General features: G+C 37.3%; 1 protein-coding gene and 1 long non-coding RNA gene across 7 annotated transcripts in view; one reads left to right on the top strand and one right to left on the bottom strand.

Moving 5' to 3' along the window:
• Positions 1–16,065, bottom strand: part of CD96 (CD96 molecule) — a 101,403-nt gene extending 85,338 nt beyond the window's left edge. For all 6 annotated transcript variants that reach the window (XR_002731741.2, XR_002731743.2, XM_023212843.2 and 3 more), the window contains exons 1-2: positions 15,844–16,065; positions 12,777–13,133 (exon numbers count right to left, since the gene is read on the bottom strand). Coding sequence is in view for 4 of the 6 variants with exons in the window: in XM_023212843.2 (XP_023068611.2) it covers positions 12,777–13,133; positions 15,844–15,904 (418 nt within the window). In the remaining 2 variants the exon portion in view is untranslated. The remainder of the gene's footprint in view (positions 1–12,776; positions 13,134–15,843) is intronic.
• Positions 1,138–13,850, top strand: LOC111543091. Its single transcript, XR_002731749.3, has 3 exons — positions 1,138–1,287; positions 3,306–3,363; positions 13,656–13,850. It is a non-coding gene; the product is annotated as an uncharacterized LOC111543091 (long non-coding RNA).
• Positions 16,066–17,434: the final 1,369 nt, after the last annotated feature.

The following is a 17,434-nucleotide window of genomic DNA, read 5'->3' as shown; positions in this document are numbered from 1 at the left end:
AAGACGTTAAAGAAAAAAGATGAAAGCAATGGAACAGAACAAATATTAAAAACTATAATTCAAGAAAAATATAAAATTTAAAATGACTAGAAAATGCACATTAAATGATTATACTGCAAAATTGGAAAATAGACCCAGAATGGACAACTTTAAGTATGTTTGTATAAAAGTATCAAGCAAAGTCAAACATGGGGAAAGAAAATCTGATTGTTATTAGCTTTTTGATAGCAGTCCTATGCCAGAAAACAATAGAGTAACATAGTTAATATACTCAGGAAAGAAAATGTGAGCCAAAGATTTTATATTCAGCAAAATTAAACTTTTTAAAATAAAGACTACAGAAAAATGTTAGAGTTATGCAAGAACTCAGAGAATATTGCTGCTATGAGCATTTCCTGAGGATTCTCCAACAGAATACATTTCAGACTGGAGATACATTTACATAAAGGTTAGTGGTAAGTGTTGATTATCTATTTACCTTTAGCACTAAGAACATGTAATTGTTATAACGAAGGGAATAGTAATGAATATATGTTTTTATATACAGATACGATATAAATATCAAAATGTGGGGTGTAGGAATGAGGGACTTCTGGTTATGGGGGCATAAGAAGGTCAGTAAAAACAGACAAGTACAAAACTGGGGAAATGTGTTTAAAACAACAACAACAATTTTAGGACCTTGGAAACTGACTAAAGGTAGTCATTAAATTGCAAAGCATTTCTTACTGAAAAATCACTAGAGCTTTAGTAAAAACAGTAAGAGACTTCGATCTTTTTGCCTCAGCTCCGTCCATTCCCTTCTCCAACTTGGTCATTAAGAAATGCAGTTTCAGCCACATGGAGCTGGTTGCAAAAACCACCAGCTTTTTTTCCACAATGGGCAGACTTAAATTAGGTCTAGGGGTAGAAACTTTTCACCTTTTCCCGTAACAGGGCAAACTTGGTAGGTGCCCAAAACCTGAAACTTGGTAAGTTTGAGTTTGTATTCCCGTTTGAGTGAGTGGCTGCTATGATTCGAATGCTTCTCCCCTCCAAAATGCATGTTGAAATTTGGTTGCCATTGTGGCAGTATTAGGAGGTGAAACCTTTGGGAGGTGATAGGGCAGAGCTCTCATGAGTGGCATTAATGCCGTTATAAAAGGGCGAGTTGATTCACCTTCGTTTCTTGCCCTTCTGCCTTCCACCATGTGAGGATGTGGCATTTCTCCCCTCCAGAGGATTTAGCAAGCGGGACCTCACCAGATGTCAATGGCTTGATCTTGGACATTCTCAACCTCCAGAACTGTGAGTAAATAAACGTCTATCCTTTCTAAAGTATCAGTCTGTGGTATTCTGTTAGAGCAGCACAAAACAAAGACAGTGGTAGGCCAGAAGGACCTTTAGCATGGAGATCCTGGAAACTAGAGTCATGGAATGGCTAAGATAAGGACTTCATAGATTGTACCCTCACTAGAAAACTACACACTGAGTGGGGGAGACCCGAAAGAGTGTAGCAAAATGTAAAAGCCCAGGAAGTCTGGATAATTAGCTGCAACTTTGAATGCACTCCCTGATGGACACATAAATCTATGTATAAAGAGTGGAAGCCTAATTGGTTTAAGGTATTTGAGCATAACTTTTGCCAAAATCATTGCTGGACCAATAAAGAGGCTTTGCCAATGCAGGGGCAACTTCTTGTGAGCCAAATTTAAAAATAACTATTAGTATAAAAATCTGAGCAGAGAGATCAATGGCCTTGCACTGCAAAGGAGACATTCAATTTAAGCACAGATAAGTTACTAAAATGAAACAAAATGAACCTAAATAAGACAGAATATAGAGTTGCTATATATATATATTCTACACTCTGTCTATAAAAATATATATATATATATTTTAAATGTCCAGTTTTCAACAAAAACTTATGAGACATGGAGGAAACAGGAATGTGTGACCCATAATCAGGAAAAAAGTAATCGCAGCTGAATCTGGGTGAACCCGGGTGTTGAATTTAAGAGACTTCAAAGAAGCTATTATTAGTCTACTCAAAGTATTAAAGCAAAATATGACAATGACTCAATAAATAGGAAATGTTAACAGAGAAATAGAAAACTATAAAATGAAGCAAATTTATATTTTAGAGTTTAAATCAATAACAAAAATAAAAAATTTACTAGATGTTCTCAATAGCAAATTTGAGATGACTGAATAAAGAATTAGTGTATTTGAACATTGTTCAATATAAATTATCTAATCTTAAGGGAGAAAAAGGATTGAAGGAAATGAAAACAACTTCAGAGCCATATAGGACAGTATCAAGTGTGCTAACATACATGAAACAGGAGTAATAAGAAAAAGAAGTGAAAGAGTAGGGGGATGGATCAAATATTTGAAGAAAGAATGGCTAAAAACTTCACATATTTGATTATTAAAAAACTTTCTTAAAATTAATCTATGTATCCAAGAACTTTAACAAAACTTGAATAGGACAAACTCAAAGAGACACCCATGTAGACACATCATAATCAAACTTCTGAAAGTAAAAGAAAGAATAAATTATAAAAGTAGAATTGAAAGGAGCAAAAACCAACCAACCAACCAAACAAAAATAAAAGCTCACCCCATTCAGCAGACTAATAATATAACTAGTGGCTCATTTTAATCAGAAATAATGGAGGTCAAAATATATATTCAAAATGCTAAAAGAAAGAGAAACAATCCACTCTGAATTCTATATCCAGTGAAATTATCCTTTAAAATTAAAAATGAAAAAATCTGAAAGAATTCATTGCAAGTAGATTTCTCTTACATGAAATACTAAAGTTCTTCAGGCTGAAAAGAAATGACAACAAACAGTAACTCCAAATCATGGGGTAAAATAAAGACCACAAAAAATGGTAAATACATGAGTAAATATGAAAAATTATATGTGTAGTCTTTATATGTGAGTAAATAAAAACCATACACACATTTATTTTTCTTTTCTCTTCTCTTAATTTCATTAAAGAACATGAAATTATTTAAATAAGGGGTCTTTAACCCCTGGGCCATGGACTGGTACTGGTCTGTGGCCTGTTAGGAACCAGGCCACACAGCAGGAGGTGAGCAGTGTGTGAGTAAGCAAAGCTTCCTCCGTATTTACAGGTACTCCCTGTCACTCACATTACCACCTGAGATCTGTGTCCTATCAAATCAATGGCTGCCTTAGGTTTTCATAGGAATGTGAACTCTATTGTGAATTGCACATGTGAGGGATCTGGGTTGTGTGCTCCTTATAAGAATTTAGTGCCTGATGATCTGTTGCTGTTTACCATCACCCCCAGACGGGACCATCTAGTTGCAGGAAGACAAGCTCAGGGCTCCCACTGATTCTACATTACGGTGAGTTGTAAAATTATTTCATTATATATTACAATGTAACAATAATATAAAGTGCACAATAAATGTAATACACTTGAATCATCCCCAAACCATCCCCCTCCACCTCAGTCTGTGGAAGCTGTCTTCCATGCTGGTCCCTAGTGTCAAAAAGTTGGGTACTGCTGCTTTAAATCCTTAATTTAACACTGAACTGTTGAGTTTAATACATTTATTATTATATATGTGCACTTTATAGTTTCATATAGATGCAGTATATTTAAAATAATAATACAAAGTGGTTTAGAGGAGATATGGTGGAGCAAGTTGCAAAAAAGAAAATAAGAGAAAAATAGACATAAGAACAGACACACAAATGCTTCTGACTTTAGAGTTATCCAACAAAGATTTAAAATAACTCTTTTTCACATACTCAAGAAAACAGAGAAGAAAGGGAGGAAGTAGATCAAAAGGTGGACAAATTTATCAAAAATTAAAAATCTATCAAATGTGATCAATAACTTACAAATACAATATCAGAAATTAAGAACTAATATGATGGGGCAAAAACTTATTGGACATCATAGAGATAGAGTTCATGATTGGAAAACAGGTCAATACCTAACTCAATCACAGAAGGGGAAAAAAAGTAGAAAATATAGAAGAAGGCATTAGAGACATATAAAAATGTGGATTTAGGTGTTTGTATTTTGCTCCAGAAAACTAACATTAGAAATTTAAATGCTCATAAAAGAAAGCATGCAAGTATCAGAAATTATGAGTGAATTCTTATGTAATTTGGAAATGAAGAAACTTTTCTTGACCAAAACTTAAAATCAGGACGAATAAGGGAAAAGAGTAATAGATTTTGTTTCATAAAAATAAGAAATATGCTGCATTGCAAATAATATAAGAAAGTAAGAATAAATGACAAACTGGGAAAATATTTGCAACTTATACAACACAGGACTAATAGGTTTTATATATGGGACATTTTCAGTAGAATAAGAATAATAACCATAATGAATTGAAATTCACCAGTATGTTTAAGTTCATATGAATTCATGATACTTAACATAAAATACTTATGAGTCACTTTCTAAAAATACTAGTGAACCAACTCATTTGAAAACTCATGATTAAAGGGAAAGAATCAAGTATCTAGTCTGCTTTTCTTATACAAACTATACATCAAATAAGTAATAAGTTGATGACAGGAAGTTTCTCTTTATAAAGATACTTAAGCTAATAAATTAAGGAATGATAGAATATCACTAGTTGGCAAATCATAATGATTTAATGAGTGCAGGGAATGCTCATCAGTGACTCTTAACATCATGTAACAGAATTATGTGCCTCTGATGTAACTATACATCATCTATCATGTAATCTTGCCAAAAAACAAAAAAGAAAACCTTAATGTGATCAAGTCTCTATCAAGAATGTAAGATAACTTAGAGTCTATAAGGCTGACTATAAGGTGAAAACATAGAGATACTATGGGACTATAAGAGCAAAATCCAGGCTCGACAAATCATCAAATTTATTCAACAAATACATGGCAAAGGAAAAATAACAAATGTAATATAGCTTTCAGATGAAAAGGGAATTTCCAAATAATCAAAATATATCTAGTTTATCTGCATCCTAATTTTAAAAAAACCCAAAATATAACATTATGAGGCTGATGGGATATTGAATAATATTAAATACTTTTTTTTTTTAGTTTTGGTGGTGGATTATGTCTTTTTTAAAAAACAACATCTTTATCTTTTAAAGATTCATACTAAAATAAACAAGATGTCTTGCATTTTCTCCAAAGTAATCTTGGAAGGCAGCAGTTGATAAGTGTTTAAATAAAAGAGATTGGCTATGAGTTGATAATTGCTGAAGTTGTATGTTCAGTATGTGGGAGCTTATTCTATATACTTTTCATAATTATTCCACGTGATTTTTGTATATTGTTTAGAGTTTTCTACAATTAAAGCTTTCAGCATTGTTTCATGAATCACCTAAAACCATCTCCAGTATTGTCAATTATACATAACACATTCTAAGAAAAACAAAACAATCCCTTTCTTCCTTGATCCACTGCTATTATTCTCTAACTCAGAGGACATAAAACTTGGCCTGTAGGCCAAATCTGGCTTGTTGCCTGTTTTTGTAAATAAAGTTGAATTAGAACATAGTCAGGCCCATTCATTTACATATTCTCTGTGATGCTTTTTATGCTACAGTGGCAGAGTGGAGTGGTTATGATAGAGACGTTATGGACCACAAAGCCTAAAATATTTAATATCTGGACTATTTCAGTCTGTTTTGCGATGCTGCAAAAGAATATCTGAGATTAGATAACTTATTTAAAAACATATTTATTTATTTATCTCAGTTCTCGAGGCTGGAAAGTCCAAGATCAAAACATTGGCAGGTTTGGTGTCTGGTTAGAGGCAAGTGTTCTCTTTCAAGATGGCACTTTGAATGCTGCATCCTCGGAGGGAGAAATGCTGCTCCCCTCATGGCAAAAGAGCAGAAGAGCCACAGAGAGACAAGAGGGGGCTAAACACACATTTTTATATTGCCACAAATCTTATCCAGGAGAGTGGAGCCCTTATGGCCTAATCACCTCTTAAAGGGTCCGGGGTCTAATATCCAGAGTCTACAAAGTAACTTAAACAAATTTATAAGAAAAGAAACAACCCTATTAAAAAGTGGCCACAGGACATGAATCAACACTTCTCAGAAGAAGACACGTATGCAACCAACAAACATGAAAAAAAGCTTAACATTACTGATCATTAGAGAAATGCAAATTGAAACCACAATGAGATACCGTCTCACACCACTCAGAATGGTTGTTATTAAAAAGTCAAGAAAGAACAGATGCTGGTGAGGTTGCTGAGAAAAAGGAATGCTTTTACACTGTTGGTGGGAGTGTAAATTAGTTCAACCATTGTGGAAGACAGTGTGGCCATTCCTCAGAGACCTAGAGGCAGAAATACCATTTGACCCAGCAATCCCATTTCTGGTTATATACCCAAAGGAATATAAATCATTCTGTTACAAATCATTCTGACCCATGAGGGGGAACAACACACACTGGGGCCTGTCGGAGGATGTCGTGGGGTGAAGGAGAGCATCAGGAAGAATAGCTAATGGATGGTGGGCTTAATACTTAGGTGATGGGATGATCTGTGCAGCAAACCACCATGGCACACATTTACCTATGTAACAAACCTGCACATCCTGCTCAGGTACCTCTGAACTTAAAATAAAATTTGAAGAAAAAGAAGGTCTCATCTCTTAATACTGTTACAATGACAATTAAATTTCAAAATGATATTGGAGGAGACAAATATTCAAAGCACAGCATGACCCTTCAGAGAAAAAGTTTATTAACTTCTGCTCTGATCTCCCAATCACAATCCATTATCTTTGAAACTGTTATTATGTAGATTGCAATCTTTTGCAGCTCCAAACCTGACATAACCTAGGTGCTTTCAGTGACCATGCAGATGACTTCTCCAATACCTGGACTCTCAGTTCTTCCCGCTGTCATCTTCATTAATTGTCTCCACTTCATTGTAGCCATCTACTCTCACAATCACATCTTGGATCTTGTTATCATGTAAAATTGCTCTATCTATAAAATCACAAATTCAAACCTACAAACATCTATTCTTCCAGCTTGTGCAACTAGTCCCATTTCAACTGTTCTCCAACCTCATTAGCTCTTTTAATGAGTTAATCACACTACTTTTTTCCAAACCGTCAGCTTTATTTTTTCTTTGTGTCTCTTATTATCAAGCTAAAGTTCTATAGTGCATTATGTCAATAATGTTTTTGCTTATACCCCAAATCCTTTGCCCTTTTTTATCTTTTGGCAACAATCTAAAATGGAATCCAAATGTGGCACTATGTATTTTTAATGCCAGACTCAAGCAGCCAGTCACTGCTGGAGAAGGCCTGATGCAAATTGTTTTCACTGCCATTTCATACCATACCCAAATGGATGCTCAACACAGACTAAAAATCCAAATGTGTTTAGTTAGTGAATTCATTTCGCTTCTATCCATAGCAGCTCTTTCAAACCTTTCTCAATCTTCTTTTCTGAAGCTTCCTTCCTCTCTCTAGCTGAAGATGGTTTTGTTTCTATTTTAGAGAAATAGAGACAGCACCTCTCTCATTATATGCACTCATCTTATTTTCCCTCCCTCCTGTTACAAAAAAAAAAAAAAAAAAAAACCCTTGTTTTTTTTTTTTTTTTTTTTTAATATCAGGGTAGTCCTACTTGTGTTGTGAGTATCATTGTCCCCATTTTCTTAGAAACCTTGGTTTATTATTTTATCCTCCATACTGTGTATTTAACTACTCTTTTTTAACTAGATCGTGCCCATTAACTTTGAAGCACGGTCAAGTGTCTTTTATTAATTGAAACCGCCATCACCATCTCTACTGCAATATCAACAGAATCCCGCATCTGAACACCTCTACTCTTCCTGTCACTACTGGCAGATTTCTTGGAAGTCATATCAATGTGCTGTCTCCATTTCCTTGCCTCCCGCTCATCCCTCTTCTCCCTCCAGCCTGACTCCATTCCATAATGCCACCAAACAGTTCCTGTTAGGTGATAAAAAATTTCATGTTTTAATATACAATCGAATAACTATTTTATCTTCTTAGAAACTTTATGATTGATGGCTATTCCTTTAACGTAATATGTCTCTAGATTTTTGTGACCCAATTCACTCCTGATTTTACTTGTGCCTCTTTAATTGCTCTTCATTACCCTCTGAAGACTCATCTTTCTCCATCTGTCACCATGGACTCTGCTGAAGTGCCACATGGCTTTTCTTGTTTGATTTTCTCTTCCTAGATGATTTCTTTCACTCCCAGAACTTTAGTTAGCACTTACACTCAGATGACTCACCAGTCTGTATCTTCAGCTTAAACTTCGCTCCTAGATCAGAAATTGTATATCCAGATATTTACCTAACATCTTCTGTATGTCACAACTTCATGCCTAACTCAACATGTACAAAATGAAATGCAAAATAATTTCTGCATGATCTGATCATATTCCTGTGTTCCCTAATACAATGTTCCCCTATTTTTTCTGTGTTACATATTAGAAATTAAAGCATCATCCTTGACACTGCTTTTTATTCCTCCCTTCACATAGGCAATCCACCACTGATCCTGTGGGGAGAATCTCCTACACAAGTTTCTCATCTAAACATTCCTCTCTTTCTAGTTCATTGCCACTGTACTTAATGGCACCAGCATCTCTCATGTAGCTTTCTGCTGTTCTCTTCTAACTGATCCACACTGTCCTCTCTGCCTTCTTCAATTCATTCTTTACACTTGAGCACAAAGATGCATTTTTGAAATGCAAAACAAAAAAAAATCAAACAAAACAACCACCTTTCAATTAGTTTCCACAGCTCTTAGGATGCAGACAAAACTCCTTAATTGGACTAATCAGTCTTTATAATCTTATCTTCAACTGTCTCACCTGTAATCCCTCTGCTTGAGCCATAATACCTTTTAAAATCTCCCCTGCCTACCCAGTTGCTGGAACTTCCTTTCACCACAGGGCTTTTGCATGTCCTGTTCTTTATAAAGCTCTGTGCTCCCTTGGTTAACTCCAGTTGAAGCAGCACTTCCAAAGGAAAGGAAAGGAGAGGGGAGGGGAGGGGAAGAGAGGGTAGGGGAGCAGAGGGGGAAATGAAAGGAAGGGGGAAAGGAAAGGACAAAGAAAAGGAAAGAGGAAAGGAAAGAAAGTCTTTTCTGATTTTCCTATTATATACCCTCTCATACACTGTCTACTTCCTCACTTCTGGAGCATTTCTCACTGTTGCAATTTGGTATTTGTTTGCTTATTTGATGAATGTCAGCTTCTTCCTACTGAACATTGTGATTCATGAAGGCACAGTTATGCATATATGCCTATTCTGTGCCTGGTGCCCAGCACTGTAAGCACCCCAAAACACTTGTTGGATAAAGACTAAATACAGGAATTTAAGAAGAGCCAGCATTCAGGTTCAATACAAACTAGGCAGGATAATAACATGCTTTAGACCAAGCTTATCAACATTATAGGATCAAAATTTTATTGCTACTATTACTACAACTTCCAGGACCATGACTTCTTCAACCACTCTCACTGCTACTACTGCTTCCAATAACATTAACAGCCCACCAAGGCATTTACTGTGAACTAGTAAATTAAAACCATGTTATACTCTTATAACTGATCTTAATAACTATAAATTTTAAAATGCACCAAAATCTTACAATCTGAAGCATTATGGGATCCAGTAGCATTCAAATGAATGAAATCTAGATTATGACAATCCAAGGCTTAACTCAGAGAACTGCATTTCTTGGAGTGACTCAAAAGCTCCTAACCTAAGAGGAAACCCTATCAAGTGAAAGCAGAAAAGAGGCAAACCCCACACTGCTTATTATATTTCCACTCTTGCCCACAGCCTCAGAGCACTAAGACACACACAGAGACAAAATATTGTGAAAAGAGAACAGAATCCTTTCACAGCTAGGCCCTTGGGGAACATGGGAACAGGATTTAGACACACACTGTGTTGTGAGCAGACATGAGAGAATGATTCAAACGGCAACAGAAAATAAACAGGAAGAGATGATCAACCCAAATACCTCAAGTCCCTTAGCATTTTCAAATTAGGTTCTTATGCACCACTTCAATTTGCATGTGTTTATGTACTACATAAGTGTTTGCACTTCAGGTGTGTTTTGCTTACCCAACTAGCTTGTAAACTTAAAGATTGCACAGGGGCCTAAGAGGAAAACTGTACAAGTGAGAGGAGAAGCAGCAAGAGAAGATCGAAAGAGTAAAGGGTAAAAAGGAAATATGCTATTGGTTGTGAACTTGACAGAGCTCTCAGATGGCAACTGCCTGCTTTTAGTCAGCTGCCTACTCTGTAGCTCCATACCAGGCTAACATTTTTGGTCACTCTGTGGTGAAGGATTTGTTTCCCCCTTCTGTTTTGCTCTTTTCTATTTTACTCCCTTTGTACCCAAAAACACAATACCAGAACCATTTCTCTAACACTGAGGCCGTTGCTTTTCATCTGATTCAGATGACAGCAGCAAAGTTACGATCAGAAGACTGGAAATTTTCCAACCACAAAAAGTATAGATATGGTGTCTGCCTCTCCAGTGATCTGCAGTTTTTAGTAGCTACAAGCTTACCTCCTTTGGTTCTCTTTATTTTAAGAAATTCATTTTCTTTAAAGGCAACACCATTCTCCTTTCTGGATAATATACTATCTGTTCTCCATTGCTGTCTTCATTTTGTGGCATCACATATTCTATTTCCTATAAAAGGTACATCAATCCATGTTGCCAAGTCTCAATGAAGGAAACACTAAGTCCTCAGTAAGGCAACAGTATTGTTTACTGGTTCAGGCAGAATGTACCAAAAAATCTGTGTATGAAGCCAAGTTCAATGTGTACTTGTGCTAATATTACATGGCAAATATCTTACTGGGTTCCAAATGAGGTCAATATATAAAGAGAAGGAGCAGGGCTCATATTTAATCAGAACTGAGAAACAGAATTTGCTCAATATAATTATTACTACTCTTAATTGAAAATTACCATTTACCAAACTCTTATCCTTTAGCAGGAACTATACATTTAAGTGCATTACACAGATTATCTCGTTTAATCATCAAGCTAGTGATACCTATAAAGAAAGTACTGTAATTATCCATATTTGTTATGTAAGAAACTTGAAACAACTTGGGAATGATGAAACGTATAGTGAGTGATAGAGCCAATGGTCAAACACAGGCTACCTGAATCAAAGTATGTGTAGCTAAACAGTGTTCTATGTAGGTCTTCCATTTCTCTTTACTTCAATCCCACTCCACTCCATCCTTAATTGAACTGAAGTGTGTGTGTAGTGTGTTTTCTGGAAAACAGCAAGGGAATTGGGCATTGTAAGATAGTAGTTGATAGGACTTTGGCCTGAAGGTGGACTCTTCCAACAGCATATTTTTAGAGCAAGTAAGTTATAAGACATGGAGAGGAGGTAATAAATCCATATCTGTTGCTTGTTCTGGGCAGCTCTCTGTCCCCTTTAATATGATCTTCACGAGTTTTTTTTGTTGCTGTTGTTATATTACCAGGTCACTTTGCCCTGAGTCAGAACGAGTCCGCTGCCAGTGCATTTTGCATTTGTTGGCTTTCACTTTCATTGTTTTCCATTAGCAGAAATGAAAATCATTTACTTTAGGGCCAGGTAATTTAGAGCAGGCATTATTATAATCATTTTCCAAATAGGCTCAGAGACTTTACACGATAGGCCCCAAGTCAAATTTATTTCTATTCAGAAAGGAGCTAGAACTTAAATCTAGGATTCCTGCTTCTAAATGCAGGCCTCCAAACTATGTTGGTGTGAATGCTGCATGGCGAGCAGCCTCCTTTGCCCCTTTACCTGCCCTAGACTAAATGTTGTATACCCAGAACCACTTTCATAAATTCACCCACAAACCTTCCCTCACAGTGAATAGCACCACCATTCACAGTGAATAGCACCACCATGCCAGACACCTAGTTGTCACCTTCAACTTCTTTCTCTCCTTCACTCATACTGCCCTTCTCTTATATTCACTCTATGATCATATTGCTTTACGCCCAATGCGCAAAATTTGCCACTTTCCTTCTATATCTACCTGAACTAACACTTTTTCTTTTCTGAGCTACTGAGATGGTCTCCTGAGTTGTCTCCACCTGCTCCTTCTTGTCCATCTTCACCTCATTTTCACAGGAAAGTCAGTATGATTTTTTTTTAACAACACAAATAGAATCAGCCTATAAATGTCATGCCATCCTTTTGTTGGAAATACTTCTATGTCTTCTCATGGTTCTGAGATCAAAATAGAAACCTTTTAAAAGGGAATCTGACCAGGTCCAACATGATCTGGTCCTTACCTGCCTTATCCTTTATTCGCTGTACTGCTGTCCCATTGGCATTTTCCCATTTCTTCAAACACTCCACAGAGCTTCATGCAAGCTCTTTTCTCTCTCTGGGATTACTCACAATTCCACTCTGCCTCAGCCCCGCCCCCTTAATTGTGTTAATGTCTATTCATTCTTTAGACTTAAGCTATGGTGTTAATTACTCAAGGACAATTTCAATGGCCTCTGTGATGTGCTCCTTCACAAGACTGTTACAGTCTTTGTTATTGATGCTTATCACTGCTGCAAGTTTACACTTATTTGCTTAAATGCTGTGGTCACTTCCTTTCTCCCTTACCAGACAGTAGCTCTTTCTGCTCAGCCTTTGTATGCTGAGCACCATGCCTAACCCTGCTTTTCTTACAAGGTACATTTGTTGAATGAGAAGAGAGCTGAGTGAAAGCATGTGCTTCCATCCGTCTTCCAGTTATGCTTACCGTGTGTCTGAATGAGAAGGTTGTAGATTTTAGTCTGCATGCCCTCTGGATACAGAGTAAGCATACACTCGTACCTTCCGCTGACTGAAGAAGACATATTCCTTAAGTGCAGAGTCCATTTTGACCCATTCTCAGGAGTTTCTGTGAAGGTCACCAGTGACTCACAGGGACTCCCATAGGCACAGTGGAAGCCATATTGGGGATGATAAAGAGCAATCAGGTCTGCCTTATCAGTGACCTTGGACCATTGCATCTGCACCAAGAAGCCTATCGCCTGTGTTTGGCAGGTCAGGTTGACATCAGAGCCAAGTGTAGCATAAATGGTTTCTTCTGTGTTGAATGGTTTTCCCCAAACTCCTGAAAAGGAAGAACATGAGCTGTGAGTTTAAATAATTCACATAGAATGACTCTTAATTAAAAACCCTAGTCACTTCAGTAAGGTGAGGGGAGCAACTGAGGAAATTTTTCCCTGACTACTTTAGGAGTAGAGTAGAGCTTGTATCTGACTCAGATAGAGACGCATGAGACAATATAAATGAGGAGGCATTTATGTAGAGAAGCTAGAGGAAATTACTGACTTCTAAATATTTATCCTTGTGTTGGTCTGACCAAAACATAATTGAAGGTTTCTAACTACCTGTGAATAAAATCAAGCCTATTTGAAAATTGAAGCATACCAGCAAACTTAGTATGACAATTCTTCTTACGTTTAATATAATTGGCTTTTTGGGTTATAAAACAACAACTGAATATAATACACACGATGCTTTCTGAAACTGTAAAAATAAATGATATGTGTATAGCAATTTATTTGAAAAATACATGTTTACAAGGGCCTTTCATATGTTATCTTGTTTAATCCCTCTCACACGCCGTAAGTGATGTTGTTAACCCTTTGGTATCAAGGAAGAAACTGAGGCACAGAGAGATGAGAAGGGGTATGCTCAAAGTCACACCTCCAGGCCTGGTGCAGTGGCTCACATCCGTAATTCCAGCACTTTGGGAGGCCAAGGCGGGCAGAGCACGAGGTCAAGAGAACCAGACCATCCTGGCCAACATGGCGAAACCCTGTCTCTACTAAAAATACAAAAATTAGCTGGGCGTGGTGGCGCATGCCTGTAGTCCCAGCTACTGGGGAGGCTGAGGCAGGAGAATCGCTTGAACCTGGGAGGCGGAGGTTGCCGTGAGCCAAGATCATGCCACTGCACTCCAGCCTGGCAACTGAGCAAGACTCCATCTCAAAAAAAAACAAAACAAAACAAAACAAAAATGTCCAGTAAATGTACACCTCCAGTAAAAGAATGAATTCAGTTACCGAGAGTTTGTGTCTTTCTATAACACTCATAACTGTCGCAGTAAAACTCCAGCCAAGGAAGACAAAGAGACCTTTGGAGACCAAAAAGAACTTTATTTAATTTGGGCATCCAGGCCCACAGCAGACTCATGCCCAAAATGGCTGCTGACTCTGACAGAGAAAGCAGGCTTGTTTATATGTCATTTGAGGCAGGAAAACAAGGCAGGATACAGGTTTCAGTCAAAGACAGTAAATTATTTAACTCATGACAATTCTGAGAAAACTATCTTGACCAGTCAACCTTAAAGCTGGACAGAGCTGGGGTGAGGTAAAACAGGAGTTACAGAAATATGTGGGGGTCTGGAGGCAGGCAATAAGCTTGGAAGGTTGAGGTAAGCTCGCAGCTGCAACTTGTTAGCAATGCTGGGAGAGGCTACTTAAATTTCTTAGCCTACGTATAACTTCTAAGTAACCTATACTTTTATGTTTATTATTTTAAACTTTATTACTTATTTTATTTTATTTTATTTTCCTTCCACATAACCCCCAAACTGCCTCCCAAATTCGGTTGATTAGAGTAAGAAATTTCCCTTTCAATATATAAGGATTGAAAGGACCTCATCTAACCTTAGGTAGAGGCTCCACTTAGTATCACCTCTAATCGATGGTCTGAAATACTAGACATAAGTAGAGTCTCTTTCCTATCAGCAGTCTGACCAAGTGATACAGGACACTTAAAATGTGGTAAGCATTGAGACTGTTACATGCCTTCAATAGTGTTGGCCTCAGTTTTAGAATTAATATGGAATCCTGCTACAGAAATGATATATATTATTGTGACAAGTACCACTGAAGCTTACAAAAGTAAAAGATAAAAAGACGACAAGCAACTGAGAAGAAACAAGGCTCTTAAAAGTAAAAGAACTTGACAAATGGGAATTATCATACTTCTGCGGATGCAAAAGTTTGGTAGGCAGAGGTTAGTACAGTTTAATGTAACTTCTTGTGAGCTATCCTTTGCCTGAAAATATGGCTCTGATCCTATCTACAGCATTATATTCCAAATCTCCTTTGATTTAGAAATTCTCCTTAATATTTTCATAGCTATATCTGAAAAGCACAGTTAATTCTTCAGACACTCAGGCTTACGATAATACTCTCATACTGTGGAATACAGAACTAATCCTGCTTCCTTCTATTTTTAAATAGGCCCATTAGGCTCTTGTTCCTACTGTCATAAGGATTCCACTTTGTCTCCCAGGTTCCTACCTACACATGCCTCATTAAAATTCAACGTGCATTCAACTCCCAAAGACCTTAGTATTTGGAGGAGAAATACTTGTTATATCCAAAAGAAAAAGAGTACTTGAGAGAGAAAAAAGTGAAGCAAGGATCTCTGAGCATTGATGGCTTTGTGATTTTTAATTTTTCTGCAGTTGTTTTGACTACCATTTGGAGAGCATTTCATTTCCAAGAAACACAATTTCCCAATTACTCCAGAGATCCTGTTAGAAAGGAAATGGGTGAAAATGCCTCAGAGCAGTGGCACAGATGACCCATTCCCTTCTTATTTTTAGTGTGCATTAGTAATCATTTCTAGATTCTAGCATCTCTCTTATACCTGCCACTGAAATACATAACTGAAACCCTTAGTAATGATTTGCCCTTTGGTGATCAATTTCAGCAGCAGTCACAAGGCATTTTAAATGAACAGAGGCCCCATCCGCCCCTAAAGAGGCCCATCCGACAAGAAGGGACAACTGGAAGTCTTACCCTTGACGAAATGTATCTGGATGATGTAATAGACAGCACAGTATTTCCATTTTTTCTCCATTGTCTTCTGAACACCTTACACCAGCATTTCCGTAATGATCCCAAAGTCGATGTTTTCAAGCAAACCCCAGCCACCCACTTCGTGCTAAAAAAACCCAAATCTACCACACACGCCTGGGTCTGTTTATCACTTGGCAAGCCCCCAGGAAATGAAACGTAGACAGGAAAGTAATGTGGTTCAGAACTGAGTATAACCTTCAATAGAACAAGGTTGAAATTGTTCTCTGAAATCTGTATATCACCTTCTTTAAAAGACTTTTCAGTATCCAAAGAGTCTCTTACTCAGGTTCTCTGTGTCAGTCAAGCTGCGTCTAAAATCCAAACAAAGGATATCACGCAGAGCAGTTGGCAATGTGCTTTTTATACATTTCTTTTCAAGAGCACAAAGTCATTTAACAAATGTGAGCTTGGTGTCTGTCTGGTGTCTTTTAGTTTTTCTGTTCAATCTTAAGATATGTTTTCTTTCCAGAATTGCCCTGGGGTGAAAGAACAAAGAATTAACACATTTAATTTTAATAAAATCCGAAAAGTAACAGGGAATAGTGTCAGCTATCAAACCAAATGTTATTGTCTCTCCTCTTGCAGGGAAATGCACATTTCCTGGGAGTGGAGGAGTGAGGGCTACTTTTCTACCCTTCCTCTGGGAAGGTTGGAAGTCAGTTAGGGAAGTCTCCCACCAGGTTGGCTGGAGGCCATTTTTGCTCACCACGGAAGAGCTTATCCACGCCTAAGCCAAAGCAAGGCAGTAACAATCAGAATCCAAAGGCAGAGAATTCCCACCTCAGTGAGCTATTAGGCTTATAACATCTGCCTAGTTACTTCTATTTACAGAGAACTGCAAACAAGTTTCAGGAAAGTGACCCCTTGGTAAAAATGTCTGGCTATTTGTAGAAGAACATGATGACTATTCCCTGTTATGATTCTCTGATTGATTTAATTGTATTGGTTTTTCAGCCTGAGATAAAATAGTCTGTCATCACCCTCCAACATTAAGAAAACAAGCATTAGGCTGAGGACTACCGTAAGTTTGATGGACAAAGAATAACTACAAATAAACATGTGTGTCTTCATACATACCGTACGAATGATTAAAATATACTGTGACCCTAATCTCATTACCAGGATATAGGTACCACCTAGCAAGACCAAAGACAAATGAAAAGGCCAATTGTAATCCTGAGATGGGAATTCTTTTCAGGTGAAGTGGAGATAATTTTGGTCAGATTGTTATCATCTATACACCAATCTCTCCATGCAAGGACTTGTGGGGAATATGGACGATGCTAAGACACAAGGAAATGCTTTCACCATTCAGGAGATTAAATTTAGATGGGAGAAGAGAGATTGTCATTTAAAGAAATAACAGCTACTGTCTTCCTGGATGTCCAGACCACCCCCTATACCACCACCGCAAATACTTGCCATGGTAATTGCCATACTTATTCAGTATTCCTCAGCTAGTGATTTCTTGCAGAATTTAGAAGAGGTAGTTACTGCTTGCCCAGTCCAGTGCTCCCCAAACCTTTATTAT

Source organism: Piliocolobus tephrosceles, chromosome 2 (genome assembly GCF_002776525.5).
Source record: "Piliocolobus tephrosceles isolate RC106 chromosome 2, ASM277652v3, whole genome shotgun sequence".
NCBI classification, from domain to species: Eukaryota; Metazoa; Chordata; class Mammalia; order Primates; family Cercopithecidae; genus Piliocolobus; species Piliocolobus tephrosceles.
Note: the sequence above shows the minus strand (reverse complement) of the source record. Positions and strands in the feature narration are given on the sequence as shown.